Source organism: Mytilus galloprovincialis, chromosome 7 (genome assembly GCF_965363235.1).
Source record: "Mytilus galloprovincialis chromosome 7, xbMytGall1.hap1.1, whole genome shotgun sequence".
NCBI classification, from domain to species: domain Eukaryota; kingdom Metazoa; phylum Mollusca; class Bivalvia; order Mytilida; family Mytilidae; genus Mytilus; species Mytilus galloprovincialis.
In genome coordinates, this window is record NC_134844.1 from 38,750,013 (window position 1) to 38,775,582 (window position 25,570).

The 25,570-nt window shown below is 29.1% G+C and overlaps 1 protein-coding gene across 10 annotated transcripts in view; it reads right to left on the bottom strand.

Annotated features, from left to right (window-relative positions):
* Positions 1-25,570, bottom strand: part of LOC143082934 (myelin regulatory factor-like) — a 91,722-nt gene that overhangs the window by 25,022 nt on the left and 41,130 nt on the right. For 3 of the 10 annotated variants that reach the window (XM_076258966.1, XM_076258965.1, XM_076258967.1), the window contains exons 3-5: positions 16,885-17,097; positions 12,083-12,168; positions 70-292 (exon numbers count right to left, since the gene is read on the bottom strand). In XM_076258966.1, coding sequence (XP_076115081.1) covers positions 70-292; positions 12,083-12,168; positions 16,885-17,097 — 522 coding nt within the window. The other 7 variants (XM_076258970.1, XM_076258968.1, XM_076258971.1 and 4 more) reach the window with 7 other exon arrangements.

A 25,570-nucleotide genomic window follows, 5' to 3' on the forward strand; every position in this document is an offset into this window, starting at 1 on the left:
TGAGATCATTTGAGTTTGATCTGTCTTACCTGTGAGGAGGTGAGATCATTTGAGTTTGATCTGTCTTACCTGTGAGGAGGTGAGATCATTTGAGGGTTCATGCCTGTAGCAGAGAGAGGTAAAGGTGTGGATGATGAAGGATCAGGGTGAGATACTGGAGCAGGTGGCATGTGGTTTAATACAGGTGGCTCATTATACCCTGATGGAATAGACTTGGTGTGAATTCCTGGAGGCCTGTGGTGGCTCGGTGGATACATGTGATGCATCGTGGGGTTCACACCGTATTTGTTTTCTGAAAAAGATAATAACAGGTTAGTGAGTGTACATTTAACTTATTATGATAAATTGTAATAGATATATCATTTTAAATTTATCAATTAATAGAAAGTCTTTTTTACCTGAACCCTTGATTGAAATTTCCATTAAGATATATGACAAAATTCACCTGTTCTTAACTCAGCTGTTTACTAAGTTAATACTTGGGTTCAACCCTAATAAATTGATGAAAATCACAAAAAAAACAAAATGATCAAAGTTGATATGTGAGGTAATAACCATGCATCTGCACATGACTTAGCTAGCAAAATTTTACTTTGTTACCAGAAGATTTTAAGTCTTTTTATTTATGAAATTCTACCTGTATTCTTAAAGTCTAACTGATTATGTGTGGAGGGTCTTATGTTTTGTGATTGTTTGACTTAAATTGTTAGGAAGACTGAAGATGTTGGGCAAACAGACAAAAATTGGTACATATTTTACTCTAAAATTCTCCTGCTGCAATGCTGGAGTAATAAGACAAAAAGTAAACTAAACTCTAGACCACTCAATTCAAAATGTTCTTTGTTAATTGTAATTAAGTCAATTTCAAATTCTTTTTTTTCCTTCAAATAGAAAGTATTCATTCAGAGGATACTCATTTTTATCTTTATCTTCATTGTAAATCAAAGCAAATACACCAATCCACTAGGATTCTAGTTTATTTTATATCAAATAAATAATTTTACCAACTAACACATTTAACCTATCAAACTCATATAACTTGACACAAATGTTGCCAAAAATATTGACACCTTAACATCTTAAACATGAAATAAGTTGTTTAAGAAAGAAAACAAACAGAAAAACAAAAAGTTAAATATCTACTTCACATCCCGAATTGGTACAGACAAAAAATTATGTAGGTGTGAACAAGTAGTATGTGCTTTATCTGCCATAATATAACATTTCAAAACAAACAATACCGTAAATTAACTTATTTTCACGGATCATTGACTTCACATTTAGCCCTTTCTAGCCCTCTTCGCTGCAATTTAATTTCAAGATTTTCAAATTACTGATGGGCAGTAAGATCTTAGTTTTAAATTTTTGCAACTTATAATTACATTCGCGCTATTTTTCTTCTCGCAAAATCGTGAAATAAATAACACGCAAAATTAGTTGGTTTACACTAAACTGTTTTTGCATTTCCTTTGAAATTTAAAAAATATTTTCTTTGTAATTTAAAAACAGATGTATCTAAACAAATATTGAACTCTAAATCACTATTAGAAACAAATTTTTATTATAAAGATCAAGTTCTATAACAACAACACTTTTTATTTTTGAAGGTATCAAAATGAACAAAAAATTGTTCTTTGTGAAATAACCTCACTAGAAATGTTTCAACTTAAAATATAACGAATGAGCCATAAAATAAAAATTAACCAGCTCAGCTTGAAGAAAAATTGAATTTTGAATTTGATATCTATGGGTATACCTTTACCTTATTATCAACCATACACATAAAGCATTACAAAAAGGACAAGCAGTTGGCGATAGTTCCAATTATTTCAAATTTTTCTTACCATGAAATTTTTTCATCTTAATCCAATCATTGATTTTTTGGTTACAGTTGCACATTTGAATTTCTCAGATTATCTTTAAATTTTCAAGAATTCAATAATTTCATTCTGGTTGGACATGACAAAATAAAAGGAACCTAAAAGAATTCTTTAATTTAAGCCTCAGGTGTGACAAGCATTATGATATGAGTATTTTTATTGCATATTTGCCACCCAGATCTTGTTAACTTTCCATTTTCCACAAAATTTACATTTGATTCTTCTTTTAAGCTGATGATCTTGTCCCGTAGATTAACAACAATTGTCAAAAAAAACTGACACTGATTACTTAATTAAGCATTTTGTGTACCGAAATCCGATCTATATTTAAACTACCAAAAATCACATGTTGTATTTAACAAAGTTTAATAAAAACACTAAAATGGTTCATTGTCCTTCTTGATATTGACAAAACGATCAGACTATATTGACGAGGTATAGAATCGTGTGTGAGGTCGAGACATTGGTTTAATTAATGATTGGTACGACCTGGTACTACATTTACACGCCTTAACAAATGGAAAATTAAAAGAAATGGCTAAAGTAAATCAAGACATCCAATATTGACCTCCATATCAATTTTCGATAGGAGTCTTTAGTAGCAATTATTACGTAAAGATGTGGGACACCTAATGGCAGCAGTTACATAAAGATGTAGGAATCTTAAGTAGCAATTATTACATAAAGATGAATTTAGCATTTTATTCAACCTATTTGCACTATACATGTAATTAGAAGTAAAATTGAGAAAAAATAAATACTTTTTTCTATGTCTTAAGGCTGGTACTACAATATCGGATAATCGGATATTTTTAGCTAACATTTTGGGTATCCGATTGGGTCGGAGTCTACTGTATTAAACTACCTGGAACTAACTGGGACTATTATAGTCCCAAGTCTAGTTATTTGAAGAATAACACATTTTACACTTCTGTTATTACAGTACAACATTGATGTACAACTTAATAGATAATTCATTACATTTTATTAAAATTTTTATGTCATTAATCATTGAATATTCAAATGACGAAAATAAATAAATTATTAACAAAAAGCAATATTTGGTTTTATTAGTGATAAAGCTGCAACTATATAGAATATGTATTTAATTTTCGTCAATGTTATCATAAAAACATGAATAAAAAATATGAATGAAAATTTCCAACAAAACAAGAAATAAATAACCTACCTTTAAGATAGAGAACCATTGTAAAAGTCATATTAGCGAGGTCATTAGGTTGTAGAGAAGACCCATCATTTACATTTGTTCATAAGAATTACACTGACATGTCGACAGGTACAAGTATATACAGTGAGCCAAGTAGGAAATCGCCAGACATACAATTTATGATGACATTTCCGGAAAAAGAAATTTCTGTTCCTTTTTTTTTTCGTGATGTAATTAAGAAATTTCCCATTGTTCATTTTTTTTTATTAAAAGTAATGGAGGTGACAGAAATAAATGCAGCAGTACAGTGTAAAAATATGGAACACTATATTTTACTTTTATCGAAAGATTTTGTTTGATTTTTAAAAATAAAAATATTCCAAAAAGAATTAAAAAGAATAAAGAAATATTATTTAATTTTTAGAATTCTTATTTTAATTAATTTCCATGATTATAATGAAATAACAATGTTATTCATTTATTTCCATCAAAAATTATTTATTTTTATGAAAATTTACTTTTTGTGGATACATGATTATATATGTTGTTTTGACAATATTTGCATATCAGCTAGCAGGAAATTATCAATCAGCCTATAGAATATTATCTTTTTTTTTCAACACTGAAATTAGTGTGAATAGAATGTATGTACATTCACCTATAACTGCAAATTCAGTAAAATGTGTGTGCCACAGAATGCTTTTTAAAATTCTTAACCTAAAAATTAATAGAAAATCAACATTTAAGAAAAAAAATAAAAAAAGTTTGACCTTCAACTTTCTGAAATATGTTTAAAACATGTTTAATTTATACAAGACTAAGAAATATATTTGTATTTTGTATCCCTTCGGCAACTGTTCAGACACATAAACTATTTTTTTTTCAACTGTTTTCACAATTTATCAAAATCATTTTGAATTCTTTAAAACATGCTTGATTAACCCTATATATACATAAAAAAAATATAACACAAATCACGCTTGATTAACCCTATACTTACATAAAAAATTTAATACAAACATTTTTTTATTGATTGAAATAAATCTTGTATCTATTGTGTCTTTGAAACTTTTTGTATATTTTAATCTGGGAGTATAAATAAACAATTATCTTATTCCGCTATACACAAAAAAAAATTAACAAAAAAATAACAAATAATTTATCCGTAATATCTAAACAACCAATTAACTCAAATCAAATAATGTGTCATACCCTATAGAAAACGGAAGAATAAAGATATAAAAAATAATCTAAATCCACCTGGCTGAATCACCTCCAATTAAATTTTTAACAAAAAATCTTGAAAACAGAAATAAAAGATTATTGTAACTATTTAAAAAAAAAATACATCAAAAGTGACAAAATTACTGTGTTCAATTTCAAAAGAAAAACCTGATAGAAATTTATTGTATGTTTAAACTGAAGTGAACATAATCACAGTAAGTGTTATTTAAAAAAAATCTAAAAAGTTCTTGACCTATTAATGATTTTATAAAAGAAATGCTTTTATATGTTTTATATTCCTTTTAAGTTTCTTTTTCATTTTATTTTTTTGAGCGATAATTCCAAAAAATACTGTAAATTCTTTTAAAACTAATCTTTTTTAAAAGGAAAGCTTTTAATTTAAGTGAATTCCATAAAGATAACAATTATTGCTGTACATTAATTTATGGTATTTATATTCATATCTTAATTTTAATTTTACATATATATATATCATATATATATATAAAATAAAAAAAAATTAAAATGTTTTAAATATTTTAAGCATGTATCATATGTACCCATGTTATCCGATACTATACTAATGCCCTTTGTGTTTCTGTACTCCTAGTTCAACAAGAAATTTCTTAACTATTTGCCAAAAAAAATATAGGTTGGTGATGATCTAATTCATTATCATATACTTAAACCATTTTAAGCAGTAGTTTATTAATAATAAAAAATAAATGTAAGCGTTTTACGTGCAATATTATTTTAAATCATTAAACTGCATAAATTTCTTTCTTCATAGTTTTATTTTTGTAAATCTATGTTATATGCACACGATAAATTTATCATTATTCATATGCATGTTGGTAAAAAAACTCTACAGAGCTGCTGTTGTATCCTTATATGTATACCCGACTTAAAATAAATCTTTTATGCTTGATGCTTTATGCTCTTGATATATACAGACATTAATTTCTTCAATTAAAGAAGACCCTTTCTAAGGAGAGAATTATTTTTTTGTATTGAAGTGGTAAATAATAACTTCCTTTTACTGCAGTGTTACAAAGCCAATTAGAATAACTTAAAGGACAAATCATAAAGGGGAGATTATCTGTGACATAAGGACATTAAATATCTTATTGTGTATAAAATTCAAAATCTATAATTTTAGAAAAAAATATAACTTGTGACTGTCAAGGATACAAACTTTATTGCCATATCAATTTAAATTGACTAATTAAAGGTGATATATTTCCCATTAAATGATAAAAAAACTAAAACTAATCAATTAATAAAGTTTGTTACATTTATAAGTACTATATACCCATTTTCAAATCTATATATCTAGACAACTTAAATGTGTATGGCTATATCAATTTAAAATACTAATTAAAGGGTATATATTTCCCATTAAATGATAAAAAAACAAAAAATAATCAACTATTAAAATTTGTATCATTTATAAGTACTACCTATTTTCAAATCTATATATCTGTGCAACTTAAATATGTGTAATTATCGTGAAAAATTGCATTAAGTATCATACCTGGGTTTTCATACATCTCCATTGTAATGTGTATTGATACATCAACAATTACTGCCGCGACATGTTATAGAAGTTACTTAAATATTAATACTAATCAGTTACGAGCAGTTGATTTTCCGACTAAATAAAAACTTTTCAATTCCACGGACATTTGATAATTTGCAGAAGCAGAGAAATGTAAACTCTTAATCTTGAAAAGCTTCTGCTGAAAATAATTAATTTTAATGCATTTTTAACATGAGACATTTCAGTTTGTTTACACACAGATTGTTTCTATTTACTGCTTAGCAAATGGACTGTGTCCTGTTTTTCAATTTCAAAAAACACTTAAGGCTCATAAAAATTAATAATAACGAAAAATTAAAAAGGTCTTTTCCGACAGAAGATACATTAGAACAATTGATAAAATCTGCTATAAACTAAACAGACACATCTGCACAGCAGAAGATAGAAGCCATTGTTTCCTTCAAACAATCTGTCCTAAGAAATTGATTGAAAAAAATACCTCTAGTTTGACAGACTTTGAGCAAGAGACCAATTACAACGTGATTACAAGGTAAAACTGTGAAGCAGAGCCAAAAGAAAGTGGTACTTACCCCAATTCAAGCGCCTGTGTAATAATGCCTTGAATTTTGTCATTTAAATGTCTTTTTGCATTAACAGGTGTGATTAATGTTGACAAAAAATAAACCGAAAATTAAATCCTTTAAAATTTCACAATAAATGGCCATCCATGCATTTTAACCATCTCATAAAAAATTGTAATAAGTGTCATAATAAAATTGATTCACATTACTTAATCTTCGCTAAAAATCGGCTAAATTGAATTTATATCATCGAAATCTACATCCGCTATTATCTGCTCATAGCCTGCAACCCCATCTTCCTTAGCTAATATTATAGTGATCGGAAAATATTCTATATCCAAATTTATCAATTATGAAATTTTACACTCAAGAAAGCCTTGATAAATTCATTACAAGATGACATATATTCAAAAGGAGAACGTTTAATTACAACTCAATTTGTCTCCAACAGACTGAATAAATAGATGAAAGTTACAGGAAAGCTTAGAGTTCTTTATACGGGAAATGTCTCATGGAAGTTATAAACTACTTTTATGTACCATTCAGTAAGACTTAGACATACGATTGTACCTGGCTGTTCCTGGGTGTAATGCCCAGAGGTTAACTAGATTTAATCGTTTTTCAGATATGTAAAGTGTTTCTTACACCTTTTAAAAGACAAACAAAAGTAAATCTTTACTCTAGTGACAAGTTTGTAAAAAAGTTAAACATATTCAATAATTCTTCACAGGCTTGCAAAAATCTAAATATACATCTGCAATACCATAAACTTTGGGCTGATAATATGAAACGATTGTTCCTGTACCGGCAATGTCCATTTACTACCTGTTACTATTGGAGCTTTCATAATGCCTTAATTAACAGTTTATTTACACTTGTAGGAGGTAGTATGGTTGTATGAAGTACGGATATCCCATTGACATCCAGGACAAATATAATCTTTATTTTTCTAGAAGTTGTCGATATCCCCAAATACGTCCAAAATGGTACAAATATTCTAACTTTCCTTCATGAGTTGTCACTTAATTCTTGTAATTTGACTAAAACACATGTTATATTTAAAGGAATCTATTTAATTCAAACAGGAAATTTACATTTAAGAGGTAAGAAAAAAAAAAATCAATGTGTAAGAATCTGCTTTTCAATTGCATTTAATCTGATCAATTTGCTATCCATACATTTTATTCATTATGTTTTAATAGAAATATAAGGCGTTGTCCCGATAAATAGAATTCAAACACAAACGATATTCTTAATACAAATGTATAACAACAAAAAAACATTTTTAAGTCAATCAAAATTAATTAAATCATAATTTATAGCTGTCAAGTGTTTTCATATGACAAGGAATATTCAGTCAAGTTTATAGTCTTAATAATTTTATGTTTGAGTGAACTTATAAAACATACATCATTTCAGTATAAGATCTTTACTATTAATGAGGACATTATATATAAGCTGATCAGTCTGTAGCATTTCTTGATTGATTTGTGGTTGCTTAACGCCACATCAGTACAAAAAGCCTATAGCACAGCAAGTCAACATTTCTTAACTCCATCACAAAGTTTTAATAAATATTATCCTATGTTTTATTTGTTAACTTTCAAACTGACTTTCATTAAAAAAAATCTTCAAACTTTCTCTGTTATAATTTCTTTATTGAGACTATTCAGAAGTTATCAAACTCCTTAAAAAAAACCTACTAAAGATTAAAATGATCAAACATGGCCACAATTGAAGTGGTGACCCTACGATAGGAGTCCTATTATATTCTTTTTTTTGTGTGTGTTTTTTTTAAACCTAATAACTTTATAAACAAAAGTCTTTTTGGCTATATACCAATATTCAGTATGAAGTCATTAGCGTTTAAATTGACATTTCCAAAGATCTAGATACCTATCTTGTTTTGCAAGGAACACATCTGCCATGAAAAACTTTGTAATTTTGCTTATTCTATTTTTACTTTTGGCAATACTACATTTTAATATTGTTGAGTTATAAAAGTTCCAAATTATATTTTTACAACAGGACAACTGCATAAAAGATTTTAGAATTCATAGAATATTTCTATCATGTCTTTAATCTTAATAACAAAATTTTGACAAAGAAATTAGAAGGCTTTATCTATAAATAAAACATCTTAACTCTGATTTTTTCAAGTCTTTCGGAATTTCACTGCATCTCACCACTTTAACATTATCTTCAAAACAATACTGTTAGTACCTTGACGTGAAATTCTTCAGCTAACAGTACCAACCTAAATCAATTATGTCTCCGCTATAACAAAATTTTTATAGCAGAGATATCATGTCTTAAACAGAATATTTATTAATTTTCATTTTCAAGATATAACTTTGTTAATTGATTTCAATCATGATGCTCAAAGGTCAAGCTAGTTAAATTCCAAAAATAATTGAAATCCTTGACCATGACGGACTATAAGCAGAATAATTGACCACTTATAGGGTAGTAAAGTCAAACAAAGTGACTTGAAGACTTAAAACCGGACATCCACATGTCCTGATAAAATGTACAGCTGATCTATATCTATTTCTCAACCATCTGTCTAATTTTAAAATTTCGATCTATTTGTCATTAGCACTATGAAGATTCCTCTACAGAATTTATCAAAGGCAAACAACTTTTAATATTTTCATCTAATTGTGTTCAATGACTGCTGAGTATTTTAAGGATGTTCGCTGCTCAGTTTCAAAATAAATAATTTTCATAAAACTAGTATGTATTGATAGGGAATAAATTGAGGAATAAAAAGAGCAAAAAAAATATAGGGGTCAATGTTCTTGTTTTCGAGATATAAGCCATTGAAATTTTGGCGGGAAAATGTTCTCTCTTGATTTTTCCTAGCTTTATCATTGACCAGTTAAAGATCTCAAATACTATTAAAAAATAAATAAAATTTTAAAAGACTTTTACAAATGATCGACTTATTATAATTATACATGTAAAAGATTTATAAAAAGAAAAATGGGGGTTCACAGGGATTTTTTTTAAGGCATTCAAATGGATAAAGCCAGAGGATTCCGAAAATCTGACAAAAAGTCCAAAACATGACAAGCAGACATCCTTAAAGTACATTTTTTACAGATTAAAACTTTTTTATCATGCATTTTTAATTTTTTAATTTCTCCACCTAGCTCCGCCATGAAGCAGGCAGTTTATCATATCTCTAAATTTTCTTTGTTTATCGGACAAAATTTGGGGGTGAAATGGACCTCACCTTATTAAGTTTATACAAGTTGTTTAAAACCCATTTGTCAGCCCTAATGACAATTTTTCAAGTTTTCAAACATTTATCCCAAATACGGAAAGTAAAAGAACAATATTGATCCAAGTGAAAGGGAGGCTATCAAATCAAAAGAATATAGACAAATACTTTCCCTATTGTTAATATCCCTATCCTTAGTGGTGATAATTATTTGGTTCCTTCTTAAGAAGTGTACACATCTCAGCTGTTTCAAGGTGGACATTGTTTGCAGATTTCAAAGAACATAAAACATTTCTAACAGGGATATATAATATACAACTGTCTTACAACACAAACAACACAAATTATGAAAATCTGGTACCTGTACTCCTTGAAGGCATTCCATTTAAACATTGCATTCACACCCATCTTTTGTAAGGAAAAGTTATTTATAAACTGTCATTCACTCAATACAGGAGCTTTTCCCAGATATTTATAGATATATGACACTTGAATGAATAAAAACAACAGATCAAGTTGAATGGATTTAAAAGTTTTGTTAATCGATACTGCCAGCCCTCCCCTCCCCAAGAATTGTTTTTTTAGGACTGCTATTCCAGCAACCTTTTGACTTGTGCTCTTTTGTAGCATTATCTGCCAACTGCTGCAGGTACCTGTTTAATTCCAATTCTGACAGATCAAATGGCAGTCTATCAATCATAAATCAGTATAGGTCTATAGATATATCAGACTTTCTGCACTGTGTATTCATGTTAATATTTGATGAAATAACTCTTGGTGAATGTGATGGATATAGTTGATTAGATTCATATCAGGTCAATTGTACAAATTACAAAACTTCATTCTTGAATATTGAGTGTTGTCAAGTCTGCAGCTAGGTGTTCAACACCCAAGCAGTGCTTATAGGATGTAAACTGGGAACAATCTTTGACTGCCTCAGGAAATATATGGATAGTTACTTTGGATGGATTTTAACATTTAGAGAAACCATTTGACCAAATGAGTCTATTCTTTACAAATTATGCTAGGAGTTTGTTTGGTGCTAGAAGTATGGCACTTTCTACTTGTCGGTTATAAACAGGGAACAAATTTTGACTGCCTCGGGAAATGTATCGAGAGTTACTTTGCTAGGATTGGAACATTTAGAGACAGCATTAGACCAATTGAGTCTATTCTTTACAAATGATGCAAGAAGTTTTTTTTGAGCTACGAGTATATGGCACTCTTTAAACAACCATTAAATTCCTAAATGGGAGAGGAGAGGGGATTTGTTTATTGAAAAATTATTCATTTACAATATCAAAATAAAATATAATAAACCTCTACTGCCTATCTTATCTACTCAAGTTTAAAACATAATAAACTCCATGTATTCTTGGAGTATTCCAATGCTACTCTGTTTATGAGAAATACAATAATTTGACTGATGACTTTACCATGTTTCAAAGTTATAATCTTAGCCAATTTAAATCTCAGTTTTAAAATATTCCCTCAGTTCTAACATTAAAGAGTCAATATTCATAAATTATTAAGGTTAGGTCATGCTGATTCTCCAGAATAGAATGTAGAGGGTTATAGTCAACTGACTTATCATACAACTTGTGTAATAGATATGTTCATAGTTTGAAACAATAGACTGGCTTGCTACAAGGTATGATGTTTCAGAACTTTATTTCTGGATTTTATAGTTTTGAGTCTTGTGGATAGAATATCAAAGAATATCACATTCTTACTCTGTACCATGCAGTAACAGGAGTAATATTCTTGTAGTAGGTAGGTATGGATTCAGATTTTATCCTTTGACTGGGATTTTATATCTAAGATACCAGTATTACAAAGTGTATCACAGCAAGTAGTCATGTGGCCCTTTGAGCTATTTCTATTTAGAAAACTATTCCTAATAACAATACACCCCCTCTTAAAAAAACCTAACAATTACAACCCAAAAATGCCAAAAATATTTTAAATTTTGTAATTAGGTCTACTGAGGGCATTTTGTGGGGTTAAGATGTCATGAAATGCAAGGAAAACCTTTTATCACAGGTTTCAATATTATTTCCTGGTCTCATCACTACCAATGTGAGCACAAACAAAAGAGTGTAATGAAGGAAACAGACTTTAGGTTCTATCCATGTCTATGTCAAGCATTTTTATAATGTTTTATACTCAGATATTCAAGTTACCAAATGATGTGTATGTTCATGTATATATCCATACTTGGTAAAAAACTTAAGTTTAACAACATGTACAATGGAAGATAAACCCAGTTCAGAAATCTTCTGGTACACATCATAAAACTCAGTACCATCTTTTGGATTAGACCGATTATTGGGGTTTTCAATAACTAAACAAAGGCTTTAATATTTCATCTTCTTACTCTTATTACTTTAACCATTGAACCTATTACATGAAACTGGCAGTAAAAGAATTCTTTGGTCCTGAAGGTATGGACTGGTACCTTACCTTGTGTTGTTACTATTCCTGTTGGAATATGATGTCCATCAGGTGGTGAATAGGGCTCTGAATCAGGTGGACTGTCAGGCAGTGTCCTGAAATTAGGAAAAAGTTCTATGTCTACTGTCTATTCTAAAATCAGAAAATTAAAAGAATTTTGCAAAAAAGGTAAAACCCCCAAAATACTGAAATCCAGGGACTCAAAACTGAAAGTCCCTACTCAAATAGCAAAATCAAAAGCTCAAACACATCAAACGAATGGATAACAACTGCGAGTAAGTCAGGCAAGTAATGCTTTGAAATAACAATGTCTTTTCTAGACATATAATTTGTCCAATAAATACAGTATTATGGTAAATAAGTGGTCTAATTAATTTTTGATTGCATACAGTAGCAAATTATTGGTCTAAATATATATACTTAAACTAGCAAATTATTGGTCTAAATATATACTTAAACTAGCAAATTATTGGTCTAAATATAATACTTAAACAAGCAAATTATTGGTCTAAATATAATACTTAAACAAGCAAATTTGATGCAGACATATCATTTATTTATAAAACTTTTAATTAATTTGAAAAACAAATATTCACACCATGTAAAAAATAAAAATCAACATAAACAGAAAAAGTTTTCGTAAATTCAAAATTTAAAACTATGTTATATCAAGGGAGATAATTTTACAAAATGGAATGTCAAGTTAATTTACATATGTGTGTATGTAGCAAAAATGGTCGACCCCAAGTATTTATTAAATTGAAAAGAACACATATTATCATACTTTATTTTAAAATTCTATTTATCAATTTTCTTTCTATTAAACAAAAGTGCTTTTACCATATATATATACATTGCAAAATCTGAGAATATTGCAAAACCTTATAACTTGAAAATACCCACGACCAACTCTTTTTATTGTAATTTAAAAAATAAAAGTTTGGCAAAGCATGAAAAAAATTATCTGGTTTTTACCTTAGCTTTATCTATCTTAAATTAGCAATATAAGGGACTTGAAGGTCTAAAACTTACTTTGAATTTAATTCAACACGGATTTTAAATATCCTTTTACTCATTCTAAAATTCAAGCACTCAGCTTTTCAAAGAATTAATCTGATTGTATTTCAAAATTCTTAAAAATCTCTAAAGAATTATTGAAAATCTTTGAAGAGTTTAGATTCCATGGTGGTGTCAGTTCTTAAGAAGCAGTGCAGTCCCCATAAATATTAAATTCAATGTAACTGATTCCTCAACATTGACAATCATATCTTATTTCTCATTTTTTACATCTTTTAAATTTGAAAAAAAATATGACTTAGGAGGAAAATATTATTTTGATGCAAATATCGATTTTTGAAATAGGAAAAATTAAGGCTAGAACATACTGTACCTCTCAATAATATCACAAGTACGTACAATAGACAATACAATCATTCAAATATATTTAAACATTTTATAAAATTAATTCTGTCCAATCGGAAGAACTTATCTTATATTACACAGAAATTACTTTGGTGCCACAGAATAAAAACTACCCACCACAAAGCTATTGTTCAGGACTGACGCATCTATCCTAGCATTAATGCAATCTTTAGTTTTCAAACACAACAAATTAGTATTTTATGTAAATTAAATAAATTAATATATATCAAAACTACAACTTTTCATTCTACACAACTTCTTCTTGTGAAATAATTCCTACTTTTTCTGTATTATATAAACCACGATGAAATAAGAAAACATGTTAATATATGATTATTTTTTAATTTTATCTTCTTCATTAATATTTTTTGTACTTCAAAGTTATTATGTAAACACTTTTTGGCTCTCATTATATTTCTTCTGTACAATTTGAAATGAAAATAACTTTCCCTTTGAAATTTGAAAAAGAAATTGTACTTTTAATAAATATATGCAAGCACTTTTAATTAATTCAAAATATGCAATCTTTTACGTAACATGTACCTTTTGACAAATTATTTTGTTAAATAATGCACATGAATGTTTATATTTTTTTGACAATTTCATAAAACCTCTGATAATTTTTTATAAAAACACATTGAAAATATGTATAAACAAATATTATTCTTTTCCGTGTAATTTTTTTTCTACTTAACATTTTAATTTTCTGCAACTTGAGAGATTAGTAACTTTTTAGAAGGACAAGCAACGTATGTGAAAAAAAAAAAAAAATGTGTTCGTACTGGTTTTTCAAACCTTATAAAATCACAAATTGCACTATTTGACTGCTGAAAATACATTTTTGTGATAAATGGCAATGGTATCTAAAGTCAAAGTGACACTCGCATAATACTTGATCAAAATGAAGAAAAAATAATCTTACTGTGCTGGGCGGTAACACCAGGCATAGAGACCCCATTGTTCACTGTCACCCGTAAAAGAACAATCCGTACCAGTGGGGAACATCTAATTTTGTAAACTATACCCTGGACTTATTGTTACAGTATAGCTGGTTGAAAATGTCTAATATTTCACACTTGTTTAACGTTCAAATCGAGACAATATTTATGCTTGTTATTTAAATACTTTAAAACCTATATATATAAAATTACACAATATTACTTTTTCTTTCGAACATTAATATTATCATATAAGATTTTTCACGATTGTCTAAATGTGTGAAAATTTGTTCACTCTGATTGCACATGAGTACAACATGAATAATTTATTAATTACCCAATTTAACGACTGTCTGAACAAATATTAAACAAGCCACGATGGAGGTGTGGTTAGTATTAACATCAATCAACACGGAATAAAACATGAATAAACATTACTTTGAAAATGTTAAGTATTAAAAAACAACATTAGCAACTCAAAAAGTCAACTTTCTTTACCTTGTTGGTGCTAAACCAGAAAATAAATTCTTAAATATATCCCAGTCCATTTTTTTTTTTTTTTTTTACCCCTCTAATTATCCCGACAGTCACATGGTATAAAAAATCACGTAGGTTGTACAATAATCTTTACAAAAAATCTGTATGGGTTTATTTAATGCTACAACAAAGAACAATTCTGACATTGACACGTTCTTGAAACTGAACCTTGATTGTATGGGGGACAGTTAGTTTTTTTAGCTTTACAAATAAATACTATAAATCACCTCATAAAAACAATCTATTTGTTATTTTTGGACTTTTGAATGAATGTTTTAATAATATTAAAAAGCAAATATTTGCAAAAAATTATTGAATAATGAATAGTAAATTGAATGCCGAATCTATTGTAAACCCCCATTTTTTAGACAAATATTTTTCTTCCGCAATCGAAATTTCTCGTGTGTTACCGAATGAGTAAGTACATCTCTTGATTGATAAAAACAAAGAATTTTATACTATTTTACGAAAACGAAAATGTCCTTTTCAAAGATCTTCTTTTGGTGTTTTTTTTTTACCGGCCAAATATGGCAGTCAGCCATTTTTTTCTCCATTAAAAGCCATAGCGACGTAATGTAGACGCCTGTATGGTTTTTGTGTTGGATACATACAATACGCCGCCATTTTGATTTTTGTTATTTGTTTCATCATAAATCAGACCAATGTATATCTCATTTGAATTGTTTCACATTTGTCATGTCGGACCTTTTATAGATGACTATACGGTATGGGTTTTGCTGATCCTTGATGGCCGTATGGTGACCTATAGCAGCTTACATTTGTGTCATTTTGATTCCGGTGGAGCGTTATCTCATTTGTAATCAAACCGCATCTCATGATATATAATATACCACCAGACCAAATACTGCATTTGAGACAAGCAAAGCTTAGAGACATATGTGAGAATTTCCTGGTCAAGTTGGTACTGCTTTAAAGATCCTGGACAGAATTACCTAACTGTCAGACTTGTGATCTTGTGAACATCTGAAGATTTTACTTGATAAGTTTATAACTAATTCTGATTTTCAAATTCAAGGGGTGAAAAACATAAACTTATCACTTTTTTTATTCTGTGTTTTACTTTAAAATCTGCAAAGGGGTGGGAGAGGTTTGTGTGTACATCAAACTTGTTAAACCCAACTGTATATTATCTTGACCATGTGTTGTGTTGCAGATGGTTTCAGTATTTGTAGTTGTCAGATATGGACTGTTGTACAGTACTGTCCAATAATTTTTGGCTTATATAATGTTATCTTATTAATTTAAGCATGATATACAAATAAAGACTATCAACTGGGTATTTCCTTTTTGGTCTATGTAACATTTGTAAGGGTTACAGAATTATTGTGGTATGTAAGTGTGGTAATTTACAAGGGAGGCCTTATGTGTGATATTTTATCATCTTGACATATCATCAAATTTACACATGATCGAGTAAGATAACAAATGTCAGAAGTAGCGTTGGATTCAGTTACTCTTCCACAGCATTCGAGTCTACCCACTTTTTTTAAGTTGGGTTCATGTAACTGTAGCTTAAACTGTTTGAAATTTGTTAGGGGTAAGTCAGTTCTGTTTTGAATTTATTTAATAATTTCCATATTTTTTTAATTTTTAACACACAATATCTAGTCTTTCTAATTCCAGATTGCTCTGATGTCCAAAAACCTATGCTAGCTCACAAGGTGACAGTGAATGAAGACATATATTTCAAGGCATTCCAAAAATGAGAGAATGTTACCAGGATTCCATATAAATTATGCTAGAAAAAAACAAGCAGATTAATGAATAGACTTACACACTCCCCTGCCGGGGTTTGACATAAAAATCAGTTCTAGAGAAATCATAGTCTATTTTTACTCATTTTTAATATATAAGAATAACATTATTTTTTTTAAAGTAGAATATAATACATACGGATGCATTGCAGGGTTGTCATAGCAATGATTTTGTCCATTTAGAATGGCGTGTGTTCTCAGGTGATTGTAGTTAGACGTGGGTACCGGTACATGTGGAGGTGACGATGTACTTGATGGTAGATTTATATTATTGACATGGTGATGGTGATTCTGTGATGACTGTAATGGCCGACTATAGGCTATGGCGGGTATCGTCTCTTCAGGCAGGCATCTATAAAATATACATCACAATTACATTTAGCTAAATGTTGCTGGATTTTTGTATGTCCAAAATGTAAATGTGAAGACAGGTATGAAACAAACAACTTTAATTTTCATCCCAAAGAATCATGAATACACCAAAAAGTAATTGTTCATGCAAGAATTCCTTCAAACTGATGCAGAAGTTTGGATGTATTTTTAAAAATACTGTAAACCAACAAATATCACAGATACTTTTTTCGTGTTAAGCAACTGTTATCTGATTTCTTGATTTAATCATATGAGAGTAGACCCATTAGTGGTTATTTGCGAAGATTTAGTTTCATGTTATTTTTGCACTTGTGAAATAACACTGGATTGAACAAATATTTTTTATGATGCTGTTTCTTACAAAGTACTGTCTAACTTCAATATTACGAGTAAAACTTTAAAGCAATAGATGCTACAGAATACCTCTGGAAGTTCCTTCAATAATTCAAGTCAAAATATATGAAAAAGACCTCTACTAAAAGGCTTTTCAGTTGAATCAGTTCTTAGCTTTTTTTTTTTGCTGCCAACTTTATATCATAGGTAGGCTTTTTCCTACTAATTAAACATAGGATGGAAGTTTATCTTTGCAGGAGCTACAAGTTGCACTGACAGAAGCAGTTTAAAGGTCAGTGTTCCATCTGACAGTTCATTTCTTACATAACTTTATGTGACAACCATTAAACAGATGAAAGAACTGAAAATTGTTTTAAACTCTGATAAAAAAAAATGGGGAATGTGTCCATGGGACACAGATGATGCCCCTACTTGCATATCATATAAAGTAATAAAGGGAGATTACTGAAGAAAGGTAAAAGTGACACTACCCAAATTTGTACTTAAATCCAAGTTTTGTGATAAAAAGTAGTGTGTACAAATTTCATAATATTTGGTTGAGGAAAACTTAAGTTAGAGAAAGGATACGAAAAATTCAGCAATTTTTTTCCTATTTGTAAAAGGGCATAACTCTAGAACAGTTCAAGTGACGCCACCAAACTTGATCTGTATTTTGTGGTAATAAGCATTGTGTATAAGTTTCATAATATTTGGTAGAGACAAACTAAAGTAATAGAGAACAGAAATGAAAAATTCAGCATTTTTTCCATTTGTAAAGGGGCATAACTCTAGAACAGTAAAAGTGATGCCACCAAAATTAATACTTAATCTGTGTTTTGTTATAATAAGCACCGTGTATGAGTTTCATAACATTTGGTTGAAGCAAACTAAAGTAGGAGAACGATAACCTATTTTTGGACGTACTAATAGACAAGGATAACTTAATGCCCATTCGGAATGGCAGGGACATAAAAAATAGCTCAAAAACAGAAGACTGTCATAGGTCAACAATTATTATACACAAGAAAATATTTACCATTATTCAAAATGAATTAAATTACAATTACCTTTAATTCAAAAAATAATAAATCAATAAATTCCACACTTTTAATTTCTAATATAAAATACCTGTACATTCTTGTAGTATTGATCATGAGTGGTCCTACATCTCTCACCCATTTATTACTTATAACATCCATTTAAAAAATTATCACAATTAATTCCATTTTCACTTTTAATATGTAAAATCCTGATATTCAAAGAAAATTAAAACAAAATTTATTCAACACACCTTGACATTTTCTGTGTCATGGAGATGCATCAAAATCTAAACAATCTCAGGCAAGAAAAATCAGTTAATTAAACTTCTGATACCTGTAGTTAAAAGTTTATCATCAGATCAAAATTTCGATGAAGCGAGATATTATTTTAGCCAAGGTATACCTATACATATGACAACAATGGACACAACGAGAGTTAAAGGACAAGTTCATTGATATTTTTAGCACATCAATTTACAAACTACCTGGGGGCTAAACTAGTGGTATTATAACATGGGCTGTACTGTCGCAGGATGGCACAAGGAATACAAAAGCTGTGGTACGTCCTGTCACATGGTAAAACCATATTCTACCTACACATCAGAACTTCTCTTTACTTATCTTTCTTTAACATATATACCTGTTCTCAAATCTAGTAGTTTTCAATTAGCAATTTAAATTTGAATAGACCCATCTTATACCGACTTATCTTTACGATTATGATGGAACGATTTTAATAATCTTAAAAGCTTTTTAAGCGTGAAAATTATTTTTAATGGTAGAAAAAAATTACTTCAAATTATAAACAGATGAATAAATCATCTCTGATGTCTTCATTAGAAACCATCTTCAAGTATAATTTGTATCCCTTTATCAGATGGTAGTAGCCCTGGGGAAGTCTATATCTATGTCAAAATCTAAAGTCTAATATAAAATTTAAACAATGTTTATTTTACTTACTCAAGCAAAAATAAAAATATTTTTCTTTTTCAATAGTTAAATATAGAAATTGAACAAACAAAACACTATATTATGTCAGTTTTATTTCCTTTTCTCAGTTTTAATGTTACAAAATATATTGCTGAAAGGTATAAGTTGTAATAGTTTCAAACAAAAAAAGCCTCTAAATGCTGCAAGTGCTAATAGTTCAGGTGGTGAAACTAGAAATGAAAAATTTTAAAACCAAGAAAATATCCAACTGCTCAAATAGTAAAATTAAAGTAGCGAAATTAGACACAAAATAGTTTTCAACCATGAAAGCATACCCCTTTCAAGTGCTTTTGATTTTCATGTTCACAGTTAGTTCAAACATCATATGTATTTACACATTACAAACAGATCTCATGTGTTATCTCAGAGTGAAAATGGTCTACCAAATGAAATAAGAAATGGCAGGGCTTTCTGTCAAGTTTATATGAAGCAAATGCATGAGATTTGGTAAAGGTTTTAAAGATCAAAGAGAAGAAAAAATAGATCAAAGTATGAGAAATTAGTTTCAAGTTTGGGCAGACTGATCAAAAGAGGATAAAAGTTTGAGTAAGCAATGTATGCTACTGTCTGACATAATTCCCTTTGACAACAAGAATGGAATATAAACCAGTGCTGCATTATAACTATGGTAATGCATATAGACTATATTTTAAAGCTGCTCAAATAGGAACTATGAGTCTTATAATGTCCTTATTCAATGTATACATGATTACACATATATTTCTGCTTGTAAACATTTATAAGAGATTTTTAATATTTAAAAGACGGGGGCTAAAGATACCATAGGAACATTCAAACTCACAAGACGAAAAAACAAACAACGCCATTGCTAAAAGGAAAAAAGAAAAATAGAAAAACAATAGTACACAAAACTAAACATAGAAAAACAATGTATTGTTTCTCAGGTTTAAGGGAGGTGCATTCTAAAGACTGAGCAACACTAAACCAACCAAAAACTGGGTTTGATCTCAGGTGTTCTGAAAGGGTTAGCAAATCCTAATCCACATGTGGCACTCATCTTGTTGCTCATGCTTGTACAAACCTGGAAATTAGTCAAACACTCAATCACATGGTGTAAATAAGGATGTAATCATCAGGATCATCATCAGAAACCACTTTAAATGTAGTTTCTTTCCCCTTATAAAATAGTTCCAAAATAAACAGAAAGTCTAGGAAACAATTGTAATCAACAAATATACTGCAACAAGAAAACAAGGATAAACTTGAAAATTGCATAACAACAGGTGCTCCATAAATGGACTCCTCTGAAAGGTGATACTTCAATTTTTTAGCATGAAATCCCCATTACATTCTCACTGCATATATGTGTGTATAAAGTAAAGACAACAAAATAGTTCTATCTAATCTTTATTCAGGTTTTTTTAAATGTATGGTCTCGCAGGTTCTAGGGAGATGAGATCAGTAAATTTTAAACAACAATTGAGGGGAAGTTGAGTATTGGTCATTTTGAAAGTGTCCTGACACAGTGAGCATCATTATATTTGTCAGGAATCTCATGACAACACAATTTCTTTGGCCCTTTTAACATTAACAAAGAAGATGTGGTATAATTGCCAATGAGACAACTCTTCACAAGAGACCAAATGACACAGAAATTAACAACTATAGGTCAACGTACGTAGTATATACAAATCACTTTGATATAAACACAATAAAAGTGAGCAAAACCAATTTCCAAAAGATTGGAATAGTTGTATGCATAATTTATAACCATTATTTCAGTTTTCTATTCAGGTATGGTGGTGAATAAAAAATAAGCAACATGATATTGTGCTTGTGCATGTAGTTCCTATACCATCTTTGTCAGAAAGATAGATGAAATGAACAACATGGGTTTCAATGTCTATAATCCAGGTCACTAAAATTCACATTGAACTTGCTTTTAAATTTTAATTTGATACTTTTATCAAACATGTTCTTAGTTTAAAAATTTCACCACATGTATTATATATAAGTGTGATTTGAGGTATAGTGGCTAAGGTGGCTACATCATATTTCCAATCTTTCCAAGAAATGAATTTCAAGACCACTATAAACTTAATGTCCATAAAACAGAAATTTCAGCTGCAATAATTACAACTGGATTTGTTCACAAACAAAACAGACCTCCACTGTAATAAGTTCACTGTGAACACTTATCTACATATATCTAGATTCATTAAAGCATGCAAGTATTTAGTGCTTCTACAAAATTGGAATCTTCTCATTGACTTAACTCATAATAAATTAAATATAGGAAGATGTGGTATGAGTGGCAATGAGACAACTCTCCATCCATTAGTAACAATTTATAAAAAGTAAACCATATTGTTTTTATGTCAGTTAAGGAATTAAGTATTGATAATCAGATCTTAAGTCATTAAATTCAATAGCTACTTGTTTACAATCAGAGCGATTCAATGATTTCTTCAATGGTTTGACCTCTTGTCCTTTATTAAGACCAAATGGTGATCTCTTTATGTCTATTCTTAATAAAGTTGTAATAATTGCTTGTTGAATTTTGCCTCTACATGTTTAATATCTGGTTATTTTTGTCATTGGATTGCAGTCTGATTGACATGAAAATTACCTCCTTATTCGTATTATTATATAACTGATGTTTGCAACACGTTTCCATTTCATGAATAAAACCATAACTTAATCATAACGCTTACTACAGGTGTATAAAACTTTATATGAGAAGACAAATATAATTCTCATTTATTCAATGTCTACAAAATATCACAAAATGTAATATTTCAAGAACAATTACATTTAATCTATTGTATTTTTTCAGTCTAGTTTTTTTGTAATGGTTTGTAAACATGCAAACCTAACATTACGATCAGATACGCTATGGATAAAAAAAGTATTATGAAGTCAAATGAGCACCTATCGTGGAAAAACTAGCTAACACCAGGCAGACGGTCTGAGTTATATTATGACTAGTGGTAAAGTAGGGTAAACTTTGTATTCAAAGACAGGTTCTTAAGGAAATGAAACTGAACAAACTAGGTCACATCTTAAATATCTTCAATGCTGGATTTTAATTTAATATTTTAGTTTATACCTTAAATCAAATTATTTAGAATTGTTTGAAACTGTTTCCCCATGTCAAGCCCCAATTATAAAGACATTAATGTGCAATTATGAAAATATTTTTCCATTAAAGTTTTTTTTGTTACAATATTGATGATGGCTGTGTCAACATTACCTGTTAATCAAAAAGCTAAATACAAAATCATGCAAGGCATACAGAGTTATCTTTCTTTGTTCAGGAAATTAATTATTTTTTAAAAGAGAAAGGTAAAAGTACAAATATCATAAAGAAAGAGAAGAATCATTCTGAAAAAGTACAGATGTAGTTCTGATTTTAGCTTCAAGTTTAACTAATACCAGTAAATAAAAGTTTCATAAATTTGTTGCTGTCAGTGAATTTTACCAGAAGCTAAAAATGTTGCCATCATTAACAAAGCGTTTTTATTCTTTAAAAAAAAACCAACCATACCTAATCCACATCATGAAACAGAAATTGTTTTTTGAGCAGAAACAAAAGATTGATATAATTTGAAATTGCAACAAATAAAATAAAGCTATGCAAGAGGCTTTGTTTCGAGGGCTCAGGTTTAATTCTTGAAATTTTAAACAAAGGACAAAATTCACTTTGGGTCAACATGGCCTTGAATTTCAACTTTTTCATAAAATATCACAAAGGTCACAACTTGATTCTTAAATTGGTCTAATTCAAAAGCCTAGATACACAGCAAAAAAAAATCTTCATAAGAGTCAGCACATTTTGGACATATAGCAAAATTAGTGAAAATATTACGATTATGTGCATTTTCTTTTTTAGATCTAATAGCTTTAGCAAACCCTTGGCCACAATCAAGGATCCAAAATGTGTTTTTAACCAAAAGGTACCAATAACACAATTGTAGCCCTGGACATAAATATATTCTAGATCAGAAGTTGCAGCCAAAGTAAGTTATGATGGACATTGTTTCAAAACTAATGTTACAATACACACATGCAAAATAAAGAAGTTATTTTGCCAGAATTAAAAGTTTACATCTGAAATTGTACTATTTTGACATGATCTAAAACATTAAAATCTTTAAGCCTTCTCCTTTGTATTTGTTATAATTCTAGCAAGTATTCAAAATAGTTTTTTAAAGATAAATTCAGCAGAAACTTATCTAATCAATATATCACATATGAAGTGTAATTTCAATTTGTGCACAATTTCAACACTTTTGGCTCTTGAAATTTCCCTCATGTGCTTTGTTTAAACTTTTCTTTAAAAGTGGCCTTTATATGGTTTATCAAATTAATAACTATATACCTTATACATATTGATATTGTTTATAATTAATAACTATATACCTTATACATATTGATATTGTTTATAATTAATAACTATATACCTTATACATATTGATAGTGTTTATTTCATCTTTTTTAGAAAAAAAAACCTCTTTTCTTACAACTGTTTAAGTAAGCTTGAATTATCTCCACTTAGTGAAAATTATAGTTGTTTCCCTTTGTACACTGTCTGGGATTTGTACATATTATTAAATTTTAATATATGTTAAATATACAAGTGGGATACAGCTTATAATACTTGAATCATTAGAACATAGACGCACATCTTAAGCTTTGAAAAGTGTGTGAGAGATATATTTATATACATAATTAATCAAAGTATGAAATAAAAGATCAGGAATTTTCAAACTCTTTACAGATTTCCAGTCTCTTTCAGATCTTGTCCAAGACAATAAAGACATGAATTATTACCAATTTAAGTTTCCAGTGGATAAAAAATTCATTCAGAATTAACAAGAAAGGATTAATGTAGAGTCTCATTAGAATGAAACAGGAAATAGTAATATTTCATACCATATTTCATAACCTGAAAGTTACCTTACAACAGAATGAGAAAAGAGAACGATAATGTGATTCAAGAGGTCTCACTGAATAATAGAAAATTCATTCTTCCATTTTTCTTTCCAAAAACCAAAGGAAATCAGGACCATGGAACTATATCTATAATTACTTAAATCATGGAAGTATTAATAAACAGTCATATTTCATCAAAACACCCAGGGTGACTTGGGTTTATAGATATTATCACCTTGACTGAAAGTCTGTCACTGGCATCCATGCTGAGGGGGAATCTTGTTTGACTGTGTTGGTCAATGTTTAGTTGAAGCTTTCACACTAACTTTTACAAAGATTTAATATAAAGGATACATGTTATTTACTGTTAAGGTAATGAATAAAGAAGAAAATTGTCTTTGTATGGATATAACTTGCATTGTAATAGCTATTTGAAATCATATAGTGAGTATTACTTTTTCAAAAAGTTTATAGCAACTTTCTACCGTAAAACATCACATTGGGCTTCCAAAATGTTGTAGATGATTTTTTTGTTGGTAAAACTGCTTTTTTTCACACAAAAACGGGCTTGGTAGTTGGCAGGAGGAAATCTTTTATATTCTCAAATATCATCCATTTAGATCAATCAAAACATTTGAAATAATACATATATTACAAAATGCAAATCTCAAAGCGTTGTATGTGAACTTGAAAATTGTTTGGAATCAAGAACTTGTACATTTCTTTATTTCTGTGAAAAAAAGGTTAGTTTATAAGTTATCCAGAAATGTCCAAGTTTTTATTTCACAGCCTTCTACAATAATGGTAAAGTTAACATACATAATTTTTTTAGCAATCATTTTAATCAAATTTTTAAAGACTGATTTTTTCATTGTTAACAAATTAGATATTTATATTTTGGATGCCCACAGAGGACACACGGTACGATTTCTCTTTCAAACCATAGTAAAATTAGTTAATAATTATTCTGTTTTTCAAAAAAAATAGTACATTGTATTTGAATTTTCCCACTAAAAACTAAACTTGATAACACATTTGACATTAGAGTTACTCCCCTTTAGTCATGTATGGAAACAAAATTTACATCTAAAGTTCAGTAAATATACATAAAAAAAATCTCTTTTAGACATTGATTGATAAATTTAACCTTTCTAAATCAAAAGGAATAGTTGACTGCACATAAAACTAAATTTA